General features: G+C 47.9%; 1 protein-coding gene across 3 annotated transcripts in view; it reads left to right on the top strand.

The window, feature by feature from the left end:
* The window catches only part of SNX1 (sorting nexin 1), a 58,380-nt gene that overhangs the window by 44,355 nt on the left and 1,500 nt on the right, over window positions 1-12,525 (top strand). Inside the window, exon 15 of one of the 3 annotated variants that reach the window (XR_005579301.2) lies at window positions 10,928-11,090. Coding sequence is in view for 2 of the 3 variants with exons in the window: in XM_074392831.1 (XP_074248932.1) it covers window positions 10,928-11,008 (81 nt within the window). In the remaining variant the exon portion in view is untranslated. Of the gene's footprint in view, window positions 1-473; window positions 911-10,927; window positions 11,213-12,525 lie in introns of those variants that run through there. The other 2 variants (XM_074392831.1, XM_003940902.4) reach the window with 2 other exon arrangements.

The following is a 12,525-nucleotide window of genomic DNA, read 5'->3' as shown; positions in this document are numbered from 1 at the left end:
AACAGGATGTTTTATTAAGCAGGAGGGTGCGGCGCTGCTGCCCTCATCCTGAGGTGACTTAAGTTTTTGAGGACAAACTCCATCTCCCTGTAACTGCTTAGCCTTCCAGCAGCCACCCCATGATACCACTTGGCCCTCCTGAGGCTAAGGCCTCATCAGTATGTGAAACAATGGCCCCACTGTGAGGAGCTAACTGAGCCAGGAAAGCTGTGGCCCCCACAGGGGTGCTCCCTCTGGGTTGGAGCCAAGACTGTCTTCAGAGACTGGCCTTGCACTTGGGGCTCAGGAACTGCTGCTTCCCCTGGTGAGAAGGAGGTGTGAGGGTTATGTGGTGTGTACAGCTGCTGGGAGCCTGCCTTTGTGGGGTGGAGGTGCTTGGGGAACACCACGACATTGTGCTTGCTTCCTCCCAGGCTGGCTCAGGCTCTGCCACTAGGTGGGGGTACTTGCTTACTGTCCCCACTTCTTTGCAGCTGGCAAAGTACTGGGAAGCCTTCCTTCCTGAGGCAAAGGCCATCTCCTAATGGACCAAGGACCCAGAGCCCACTTGTGTGACGCTGCCTTTTTATACACTGTCCTCCTCCACCTTGATGGACCCCCCCCATCCTGCATCTTGCCTAGGCTGGACTTAACCCCGTCTTCCCTGTCCCCACGACCACTGTCCCCAGTTACTCTGACCATTATTTCATTTAGTTTCCATATATATTTTCTTACCTAAGAGAATAGTTTCCTGCTTTAAGCAAAAGACCTACAATAGGTGGTAGAATTATGGGATGGGGTGGAGTATTGATATAAATATATAAATACAAATGTATATTTTTCAGGATGTGGTTTAGGAACTGGGAATAACGTTTTCTGTTACTCCTGATGGTGCCATGAAAAGGTTATGTAATAAAATATTTTAAAATCAGGTCACATGACTCAGAATGGTGGTGCTTTTTGCTTAGGCTGGGAACAGTTGGGAATCAGGTCTGGAATACTCCTAACCAAGAAGTTGCCCAGGTATAGTAAGTTTTTCTCTACCGTTCACAAGTTTTTGCTGCTGCTTCCCTCTGGAAATGGGGTTTCTTTCTCTCTGCCTACCTCAGCTACCTTCTGAGGATCTCAATCTGTTTCATATTCCCACTTCTTAAGGGAAGGAGTTTTAAAAACATCTCTTAAAATAAGAGGAGCAAACCTATTCTCCTGCAAAGGAGGCAGAGACTGTCTTTCTCTCTCTTTCTCTTTTTTTTCTTTGATATCCCCATTGTTAAGCAAGAGCCTTTCTCTTTTATTCCTCCTGTTTCCCTAAGCTGCTCAGGGCTCTCTGAGTCTTGCCCTCTGATGGCAAGTCTTACATATAAACCTATTTTTGTCACCCATCAAAACACATTCTCAGTAGACTGTGTGAAGGTGTGAAGGGCTGATAAGGGCTTGATGCTTTATCTCCACAGACATGAAAGCCATGCCCTCTGCCTCTAGATAGGGTGATCTGATCTAGCCATCCCTTCTCCTTAGCCGTAGGAGGTTCAAAGAAGCTCTACTGTCTGTGCCCAGGAGGTAGCCTGCCAGCAGGAGCCGCCAGGCACGGCCAAAGGGTGTTCACACAGATCTCTGCCAGTCTGGCTAGGGGAGGCCAGAGTCTCAGGTCAGTCAAGGCTGGGCTTCCCCCTTAGCTATGTCCACAGCTGCTCAAGCTGTACTCATCAGCGGGGACTTTGAAGCTCCTCTGTGAGCTCGAGCTGCTGACTGCCGCTGTGGGAGCCTTGCCACCTCCAGCCCAAAGACGCTTCTGCCACAGGGGCCCCAGGTCCTGCTCTATCAGTTCTCCTTAGTGGGGGGGCTAAGATTTGGAGCAAGCTAGCCTGAGGCAAGGAAGTGAAGGAAACGTGCTGATTTCCTGTGCAGGGACTCAGCCCCAGGGGAAGGGCCAGTGCTGCGAGGATTTTAACAGGTGAATTTTTTGGAAAAAGTCACTCTCTCCCTCAGTATCCTTATCATCAGCTTTGGTTTTATCCTGCCAGTCTTTATCATATGCTTGCTTTTACATAGTTGTAATAATATACACATAAAATATTTTGTATCCTGCTTTTGACATTCAATATTGTACATGTTATAAGCATATTTCCATATTGTTATATAGCTTCACAAAGTTGATTTGTAAAGCTGTGTTATTTGAAGGCTTCCATAGGGTGACTGTACCATAATTTTCATTCATCCCTTGTTGTTGGATTCTTGGTCGGGGGTTGTTTTGTTTTGTTGGTAACTTTCAAATTTTTAATATAATTTCAGATTTACAGAAAAGTTGCAGGACTATCACAGAGAACTCCTATATATCTTTTATCCAAATTTAGCAAGTGTTTACAATTTATCCTATTTGCCTTATCTGTATTTTATGTTGTTTTAACCATTTGAGAGTAATTTGCAAGGTACCCCATTATGCCCAAAAACGGTATGCATCTCCCTAACAGAACATTCTATTCTAAGAGAAGGAGAGAAATCTTTTAAGAATCTGTAAGTATTCTTTTAAGTAATATTTTGAAAATCAGGAAGTTGAACAGTGATTTAATACTGTTATCTAACCTGTGGTTCATGTTTAAATGTTGTCAGCCCAATAATGTCCTTTGTGGCTATTCTTTTTCCTTGTGCAGGATCATGTGTTACATTTACTAGTAAATATGTCTCTCTCAGTACTGCAAATTCCTCAGCCTTTCTTTGTCTTTCATTACCGTGACATTTTTGAAGACTACAGGCTGTTTTGTTGAAGGTTCCTCAATTTGCATTTGTGTGATGGTTCCGCATGACTAGATTAGGGTTCTGCATTCTGGGCAGGAGTATCAGAAGCCATGCGTCCTAAGTGCCACGTAATCAGCATATCATGTCAGTTGCTCCTGTTAATGTTGTTAAGTCTGTTCACTTGGTTGGGTTGATGTCTGCCAGATTTCATTTTAAATGTACAGTTTTCCCTTTGTAATTAACAAGCAATTTGTGGGGAGATACTTTGAGACCATATAAGTATTTTGTTTCTCATTCACTATTTAGTACCAGTTGATTAGTCTTGTCTGAGTTATTACTGTCATGACTGACCAACACGATTTCCTAACTCCATAATGCTGTCTACATTTATCAGCTGGCATTCCACTTATAAAGAAAACATCCATTCTCACCATTTATGTATTCACTTGTTTATCAGTGTGGATACAGGGATTCCTATTTTACTCAAAGATGCAGGCCATTGCTTTGATTTTATCTTGGTTCTCAAATTGTCCCAGATTTAGATCAGCCTCTTGTGTGTTTTTAGCTTGTCCCCATCATTTTCAGCCCTTTCTTACCTTCTGGTATAACAAGATGTTCCAGGCTCATCTGGAATGTTCCCTGCCCCAGCCCTCTCTGCAGGAAGGATTTAACAACATGGAAAAGGAGGCAGACTGGAATCAGCCATTTCTCCAGGAGTCTTGTTTCCTTATAATAGAGAATGGCATTTATTTTTATTTGATTTGATTATTATTACTGAGATGGAGTCTTGCTCTTGTCACCCAGGCTGGAGTGCAATGGCGCAATCTCAGCTCACTGCAACCTCTACCTACTGGGTTCAAGTGATTCTCCTGCCTCAGTCTCCCAAGTAGCTGGGATTACAGGCACCCACCACCACACCTGGTTACTTTTTGGTAGAGATGGGGGTTTCACCATGTTGGCCAGGCTGGTCTCGAACTCCTGACCTCAAGGGATCCACCCCCCTCGGCCTCCCAAAGTGCTAGGATTACAGGCTTGAGCCACACCTGACCAGAGAATGGTATTTAGAAACCTAGATCTAGGTGCGAAATGTGCTTATTGTTACTGGAATGTCATTGCCTCTAGGCTCTCACCAAACAGTTCAAAGAAATATGTAGCAGTTTATAGAAACAAGATAGGGTAGAGATACCTGACATAAATAGATACTGAAAATCATGAATTCACACTGATGCTTTGAGTCCAGCCCCTTAGGTTTACTCCAGTCTCCCCGCTTTTCCATGTTCTTAACTCTTTCTTCCAGAGAGACAAAGATTTCAGCTTGCTTTAAGCTTCATCTAGTGATCATTCTGAAGTAAGTGTGTTTTTCTTACTTCCTTAGAATGACGCCTCCTCTGGTTTCAGAACTTCTTCTTCTGCTCCCTGTATCCCGAGGCTGATGGGGCCAGTTGTCTTTAGGGCTTGTACATTTTTGTAAAGAGCTTGCACATATGGAAATCAAGTAGACTAGTAGTGGTTTAAGGGTACTGAGCTGGAAGCCTGTATAAGGAATAATAGGAGCACGAAGGAAGAAGGTGGTATTCCAGCTGGGGATCCAGGAGAGAGAACTTTGTGGAGATGCTTGAACTGAGTCTAAAAGGTGGAAAAGTGTTTGCTGCTTCTGCTGGGACCCTTCTGCCTCCCTGTCTGTCTGGGAGTGTGAGGTAGGCACATCTAGGGACATGTCAAGTGGCTTGGTGTGGCCAAAGTCAGTGAGGCCTATAGAGAAAAATAAGCAGGAGCCAGATCACAGGGTGCCTGATAGGACCTGGGAGGCGCTTTCAACATCACCGTGGCTGCTTCGTGATCTGGACACACCAGAAGGTGTGAGACTGGAGGCAGGAAGAGCAGCCAGGCTCATCCCGACCCTCAGGAGAGCTGAGAAGGGCAGGTATGATGGGACCAGAGCTCCGGAGAGTTTTGGGAGGTGAAGTTGAAACCACTGAGATCCAGTCCCTGATTTGATGAGAGCCCTCAGGGGAGAGGGACGTAACTAGCATGTCCCCCAGGCTTCTGGCTCAGACACTGGGTAGACAGTGAAGCCCTTTGTAACAAATGAGGCAACAGGTTCGGGGCAGATGGGAGGGGCAGCAGTGGTGGGGGCAGTGAGTGCTGAAGGTGTTTAGGAAGCAGCTCTGGGCCAGGTACAGTAGCTTACACCTGTATTTTTAGCATTTTGGGAGGCTGACATAGGAGGATTGCTTGAGCCCAAGAATTTGAGACCAGCCTGGGCAATATAGTGAGACCCTGTGTCTACAAAAATAAAAACAACTAGCTGGGCATGTGTGGTGATGCATGTCTATAGTCCCAGCTATGCAGGAACATCACCTGAGCCCAGGAGGTTGAGGTTGCAGTGAGCTATGATTGCGCCACTACACTCCAGCCTAAGTGACCAGAGCAAGATCTTGTCTCAAAAAAAAAGCAGCTCTGGAGGGGAAGGGAGGCCAGCTGCTGTAAGCAGGGGAGACAGAGTAAAAGGAGGCTTTGTTTTATTTAAAGGTGGGACAAACATAAGCATGTTAATAAAATTCAGAGAAGAGAAAGAGAATTGACTATCAGAGCCATGTTTGGAAGAAATGCGGTCCAGAGCACAGGAAGGGGACCTGTGTTCAGAGGGTGCCTCACTGCTGAGGCCACAGGAGAGAATCTGTAGTGGAGGGGAGGCTGAAGAGGGGAGGTTTCATGCTTGGTAATTAAAATTTTCTGAGCTAGGGATGTCATATTTACCTGTTTGAACCAAGTGGTTTAGATAAAAGGTATGGAGACAGGTCAACACTGCCTTTGCTTTCCCCAGGGCTAGTTCGGCACTTAGGCTCGAGAGTGCCAAAGATGAGGACTGGGCTTCGAGCTGGGGTGATCCCAGTATTCGGTGTCAGTACTTAGTGACAGAATAAATGAGGGAAATGGGAATAAGCCAGAATTGTTCCCTCACACAGAAATACTAGCAACTGTCAACTCTTCCCAGAAGACTTTCATTCTGAATGCTCTTGTAACTGGGAACCCTAAAAAAAGAGTCTTGAAGCAACTCAAATTTTAAAAAAGGAGACGCACTGATGGAAATCTCAGGATGGGGCCAAGATGTGACTGGAGAGTGTGTGCTGATGGAGGGCGTGTCCTTTGCCGAGCATGCTCAGGGCCCACAGGAAGGCCACAGACTTCAGGGACATCAAGCCCCAAGGTGGTGGGATTTTCCCCACCAGTACTTGGCAGCCTAGGGGGATGGGGAGGCAGGAGAACATAATGGGGACCCCTGGCTCCAGTCATAGGAGGGCACACCTTTGCTTCAGTGTGCACTGTCTTTGAAGACACCAGCTAAGAGTCTCTGCTCCACGTTTGGACAGGGCCAAACCTGAGCTGAGAGAAATGGACAAAAACAACTGAGGCCTGTATTCTGGTACACACGTCACCAGCCGATACTGTACCCTGTGATAAAGTCGGGTGATTTACTGTCTCCACCAAACTGTAAACTCTGGGGTGGTATGCCTTTATAACTCCATGGCCCCTGGCAAAGATTCAGACTCAGAACAGGTATCAAATAGGTAACTATTGAGTGATTGTTCCCCAATTGCAGGCTCTGCCACCCAACACTCATACTGTCTGGGAGAGGACCCAGCTCACCTTTTTCTCTGTATCTCCCAGTCCTTCTCAACAGTTCCAACACCTCCTGGAAACTGACTGCAAATGTGCTACTTCTCACTCCTGTGTGGCCCGTGGAGCCTGGGTTAATGCTGGGCTTTGTACCTTAAGCACCCTTTCTCCCTTCCCCATTTTCAGCCCCAGAATTACACCTGTCTGAAGCGGGTATTTTCCAATGCCCTAGACGGGTGTTTAAGTGTAAGGAGATGGGGGGCATTTGCCTGTGTCAGAACATTCACTGAGGATCCTCATAGGTGCTTCTAGAAACCAAATCCCCCAAGATGACCAACCAGAAATGCCCATCATAGCACTGTTTACGGTTGCAAAAATGGAAACCAATTGAAATGTCCATCAAGAGGGGATTAAGTGAATTATGGTACAGTTACACCATTGAATATTCTACAGCCATCGACAATATATAGCTACATTCATTGACAAGGAAAACTCATATTTTTGAGTGAAAAAAGCAGGTTATAGAATTGCATGATATTCACATTTATCTAAAACTTTATATATGGGAAGGATGTTGATTGAATTGTTAATAACTGATCACCTCTAGAGATGGAAGTTTGCATTACCTTTAATTTTTAATACCATTTTGTATTGCTTAACATTTCTGTGTATTATCATTATAATGAGAAAAATCAAATAAAGCTATTTTCATTATGGGAAAACAATCCAGCGCATCCTTTGAGGCCTGTGCCACGTGTCTGCTCCCCAGGCAGCTTCCCCTGATCCGCCTCCTGTGCCCTGCCCCAGCCTGGAGTGGAGCCCTGCATCTGCCGCCCTCTTCAGCCTCTGGTTTTTCTCCCTGTGTGGTGTCAGTTCTGAGGCAATCTCTGTAGCCTCCTGAGCCCTGGACTCCCTGGGGTCCTGGGCTGCCCTGTCTTTGCTCATCCCAGTGTCTTCCTCCTCCTGCAGAGGAGCCTCTGGGGCAGCGGCTGCTCCTTGGCTCAAGATCATTGCTGTACAAGCCCCTGGGCCACTGAGCCCAGATCTTTTTCAAGCGATCTGGAAATCTGGCCTAACTTGAGGTTTAATAGGCCTCACCGTGGTTGGTAAGATTGGTGCATAGTGCCCCAGGAAAGCCTGCAGGCCCCACAAGGCTTGTCCCAGACAGGCCTTTGCCCCTATGTGGAAATGCTCCTCTGGCTCTGATGAGCAGCCCTCACTGCGGGCAGAAAGCTTCACCCACCCAAGGCTGCTCAGAGGAAGCCAGCTGCTCGCCTTCCACAGGATGCTCTTTGTCTGGGTCCAGAAAAGAAACAGAAAAACCCTGTCCAATCTGAGACAGGACCTTTCCATAAAGAGATGTGACTGTTTCCAAATGACTGCCCCCTCGGGGCTTTAGAGCTCGCTGCTTCCTCTTCCATTATGAGCTGCAGTGGCGATAACCACAGGGGCCCAATAGGCAGGTTTCCCCTCAAGGGAGTGACAGCAGCCTCGCCAGAAAAATAGGAGGCTCCCGCGGCCAGGAGCATGTTCCAGAGCAGGAGACAGACTGCCCATGATGGCCCCTTCCCACTCTCGGGCCTAATTATTTTATTAACTATAGTAAGAACTGCCATTTGTTCAGCACTGTGCTGGGTACTGTGCTCCAGGCCCTGAGACAGCTCAAATCCAGCTCCACCACCCCACAGGGTGCACTCATGACCATACTAAGGACAGGCCCGGGGAGCTAAAGCGGCTGGCCCAGATCACACCCCAAGACTAAGACAAACTCAAGCTCTTAGCACGGCCTCTCTGCCACACCCTGTCTGACACAATATAGACATCTAGATGGACACAGACGAAAGGAACCTGGAAATCAATCCCCTAAGTTGTTTAGACATGATGCATCCACACAGTAGGCCTGCTAAGGACAAGCCTGTTTTGGTACCCACCTGGCCTGGTCAGCTTCTCTGACCCATGCGAGACACTCTTTCACTTGATGGGCAGGGGGGTGCCCAGTGGAGCAGAAGCAGAGGCTGGAAGACAGAAGCAGCTCTAGTCAGTTGCTGGGGACCTTAATGGCAGACATGAGAAACTCCACTTGCTGAGAAGCCATGGGCAGCACCCTGGGGACAGCTAGCAGATGAGGCAGAGCCACCTCCCTTCCAGACTTTGAGGCCCGGATCAAGAACTGGGCTCCCCAGTTCTTGGTCTCTCACGTCTCCTCACAATAAACCCCTATTACTTGAGGGACCCAAGTGTGCCTTTGTTTCTTGAACCCTAGTACTCGCCACACCAGAGGGGCTGCTTGGTTGATTGGCTGACACAGCTCTGAAGGGCATTAAGCTGTATCACCCCATGCAGCTGGCAAGCTGTGCCATCAAAGTACTGGGCTGGCCTCTGCCAGCTCTCCCTGGGCCAGACGTGGGTCATGTTGTCTGAAGCAGCTGAGCTACCGCTGTCATATCTAGGCAGGAGACAGGAGGCTCCCGGGAGTGGCGTTGCTGGCTGGAACCCCGGGTCTGGAGCCTGCCTGCCCTGGACCAAGCTTGGCTCTAAGGACTTGGGCAGGACATGCTTGTCAGAGGTGCCTTCCAACACAGGCGTTCCCAGCCCCACCCCTCCCTCGAGCCTCGCTTCCCTCAGGTGACAGAAATGAAGAGTTTGGACTAACTCAGTAACTCACAATGCTTTTTAGTAGCGCCCTTTTTAAAAGACGTGTTATACCAAAATCTAACATTCAAACATAAAAATGTCTTTAAATGTCATATTGTATTATTTCAATTTATAAAATGTACTTCTGAACAAGGTGATCAGTAGGAACTCTGAGGCTGTTTTGCTGAACAGCATAGTTGCTGATTTACATCAACCTCTGCTTCCAATTTATTTACTCTTTTTGGTTGCACAATATGGAGTAAATCAGAAACATCCTTATTGGAGAGTTCGTTGAAATTGTTAATTTTTTTTAAACTAACCTTGCAGTCTCAGGACAGAAGAAATAGTAGAATCTGTTTTTGTTGTCGATGAATCAGTAACCATCAGGATGAACCATGTCATTGCTAAACCCCTGCCGTTTTTTTGCCTACAAAAACAGCAAATTCACATAATTCAGTCACTAGTAATAGCTAACATCTCTCCACTGTGCGCTGGGCCCTCTGCCAAACACTTTGGAAGCTGCTGTCATTTAAGCCACACCACTCTCTGTTGTGCAAGGACCCTGAGATAAGGGCAGATAAGGACCCTGAGCCTCACGGGGGTTATCCAAGGTTATACCAGTGACCAGAGCTGGGCTAAGGTGGGGCAGGCAAGGTCCACTGTGGCTCAGATGGCCCTCAGTGGCTGGGCCCCTCCCGGCCAGTCCACCCCTCCACTGCCGCCCCCCGTGCGGGCTCAGAGAAGAATCCTGCCTCTGTGCCCAGCGGCGCCCACAGGCTCGTGGCCCAGGGGCTGTTTGTTTTCTTAACGGGGTTAACCAAACCTCCTGAGCAGCAGAAGCCTTGCGGGTGAAAGGGGGCTTTGTGTGACTGCAGCGGAAGCTGGGGCCTGAGCTAAGGCCGGGGCTGTGGGCCAGCCTACCCATGTGCAGGAATGGGGCGAGTCGGGGGACAACTTCACCCCCCAGCCCTTCCTGCCCTCTGCTCAGGCCTTGGTCCTATTTCCAAGTGGAAAACTGCAGGCTCCATACCTGCAATAGAGGAGCGAGTGGGGCCCGGTCTCTGGCGGGGCTGTGGCAGGGAATCAGGAGACAGGTGCTTGCTTATTGTGGTCTCCTACCAGGAGCTTCAGCAGCACCAGGAGCTTGTTAACGATGCCCGCTTCAGGCTCCACCCCAGCCCAGCAGTTAGAAAATCCTGGGTCAGGGCACTCAAATCTGAGATTTCACAGCACTACAGTTGGTGGTGAAGATTGCTAAAGTCTGAGAATTACTATAATCTAATAGGGAAATACAATCCATATGCTAGATCATAGTGGAGAAAAGACAAAGGTTTGTGTGGTAAAACAGCTCATTCTAAAAACAGAAGTTACTTTGAGGTCTGCACATCCGTCATAGAGTCTGGAACTTGGTATTCATATGCTGAGCTGGCCAGCACTGAAAGTGTACAGAAAGCAAACCTCCTTTGATTGTAATAACTGCTATGGCATTTACATCATGTGTTCCTCTTTATAGGAAAATATTTGGCCCAGCATGGTGGCTCACACCTATAGTCTCAGCACTTTGGGAGGTCGAGGCAGGAGGATCAGTTGAGCCCAGGAGTTGGAGACCAGCTTGGGCAGCATAGTGAGACCCTGTCTCTACAAAACAAAATGAAACAAAAATTAGCCAGGCTTGACAATGAGTACCTGTAGTCCCAGCTACTTGGGAGGCTGAGCTCTTGAGCCTGGCAAGTCGAGGCTGCAGTGAGCCATGATTGTGCCACTGCACTCCAACCTTGGCAAAAGAGTGAGACCCTGTCTCAGTAAATTAATATATAATTGATTTTTTAAAAATTGGAAAATATTCTCCATACCTTGTTTTACCTCCCCAAAGACATCTTAAATGCCCCTAAGTCAAGGATCTTGTTTTTCTTCATTTGGACCTGCACTCTTGTGCCCTGGAACGCTGTGCAATTAGGAGCTGCAGGTCTACTACCAGATGTTTGACAAGTCAGCTGCATGGAATCTCTTTGCACAACTGGTGATGAAAATCCACTGATCTGAGGCTTCCTGGAACACCTGAAAATTAAGTAAATGGATAAAGTGGACAACAATCTGCCAAGAAAGAAGTGAGAGGAGAGGTGTGTTTAACTCTGGAGGTGGGGGGAAGATTCTTGTTGCCCCCTTGCAGGCAGCCTTTAACCCTTCAGCAGCCCCTGCTCCTTCCCCTCCCTAGTTTTTTCTCGACATACCTCCACTGCCCATTCATTCATATACTCTTTCCATCACAAATATTCTTTTTTTGTTGTTGTTTTTTTTTTGAGATGGAGTTTCACTCCTGTTACCCAGGCTGGAGTGCAATGGCGCGATCTCAGCTCACCGCAACCTCTGCCTCCTGGGTTCAGGCGATTCTCCTGTCTCAGCCTCCTGAGTAGCTGGGATTACAGGCACGCGCCACCATGCCCAGCTAATGTTTAGTATTTTTAGTAGAGACAGGGTTTCACCATGTTGACCAGGATGGTCTCGATCTCTTGACCTCGTGATCCACCCGCCTCGGCCTCCCAAAGTGCTGGAATTACAGGCTTGAGCCACCGCGCCTGGCCTTTATGTTGTCTTTCAACCCAAATGTTTCTGAGACACACAAGTAACAATAATTGCAAATTGTAATAAGTGCATAGAAAGGGTCATATGATAGGGTGGTCAAGAAGGAAGCCTCAGCTGGTTGCAGTGGCTCATGCCTATTATCCCAGCACTTTGGGAGGCCAAAGTGGGGGGTTGGTTTGAGCCCAGGAGACCAGCCTGACCAACATGGCCAAACTCCACTGCTACAAAAATTAGCCGGGTATGGTGGTGTACACCTGTAGTCCCAGTTACTCGGGAGGCTGAGGTGGGAAAATCACCTAAGCTGTAGTGAGTGTAAGCTGTAGCCGTGATTGTATCACTGCACTCCAGCCCGGGCAACTGAAGTGAGGCTCTGTCTCAAAAAAAAAAAAAAAAAAAAAAAAAAAAAAAGCCTCTTTGAGGCTAAGAATTGGAGGATGAGCCCAGTCTTTGAAGAGTCAAGGAAGAGTGTCCCCAGGTGGAACAAACAGCCTAATGCGAAGGACCTGAGGAAGGAAAGAGCTTGTCAGGTTCCAGGAGCCTGGTGCGTAATAAGGAGAGGAGAGGAAATGAGGTGGCAGATGGAGGCTGGGCTGGGTTACTCACAGCTCTGTAGATTGGGTAGGGAGGGTGGGTTTAGGTCTCTAAGTGCAATGGGAAGCATTGGAAGGTTTTAAGCAGATCCCTTAAGAACAGTTTTTGCTGCAGGGTAGAGAATGGACATCCTATTGGGGATGAAGGCAGCGAAAAACGAAGACCCTGCCTTCATGGGGACCAAGAAGTCTGAGTATCCCAGTAAAGGCCTCCCTGGATCATGGGAGTTGGGGAGGCCCTGTAAGCCAGGGGGAGCTGGGTGCTTGAATGATGGGGCCCTAGGGAAGAAATGAAAGCACAGCGCTTCTCCTCACTCTGGGCCACTTTCCTTCTAGGAGACCCCTCTAGAATCTGGGAAGTTTTAGCTTCCTGATTCTGGGG

Source organism: Saimiri boliviensis, chromosome 2 (assembly GCF_048565385.1).
Source record: "Saimiri boliviensis isolate mSaiBol1 chromosome 2, mSaiBol1.pri, whole genome shotgun sequence".
Classification (NCBI taxonomy): Eukaryota; Metazoa; Chordata; class Mammalia; order Primates; family Cebidae; genus Saimiri; species Saimiri boliviensis.
The sequence above is the reverse complement of the archived record's forward strand: the minus strand, read 5'-3'. Positions and strand labels throughout refer to the sequence as shown.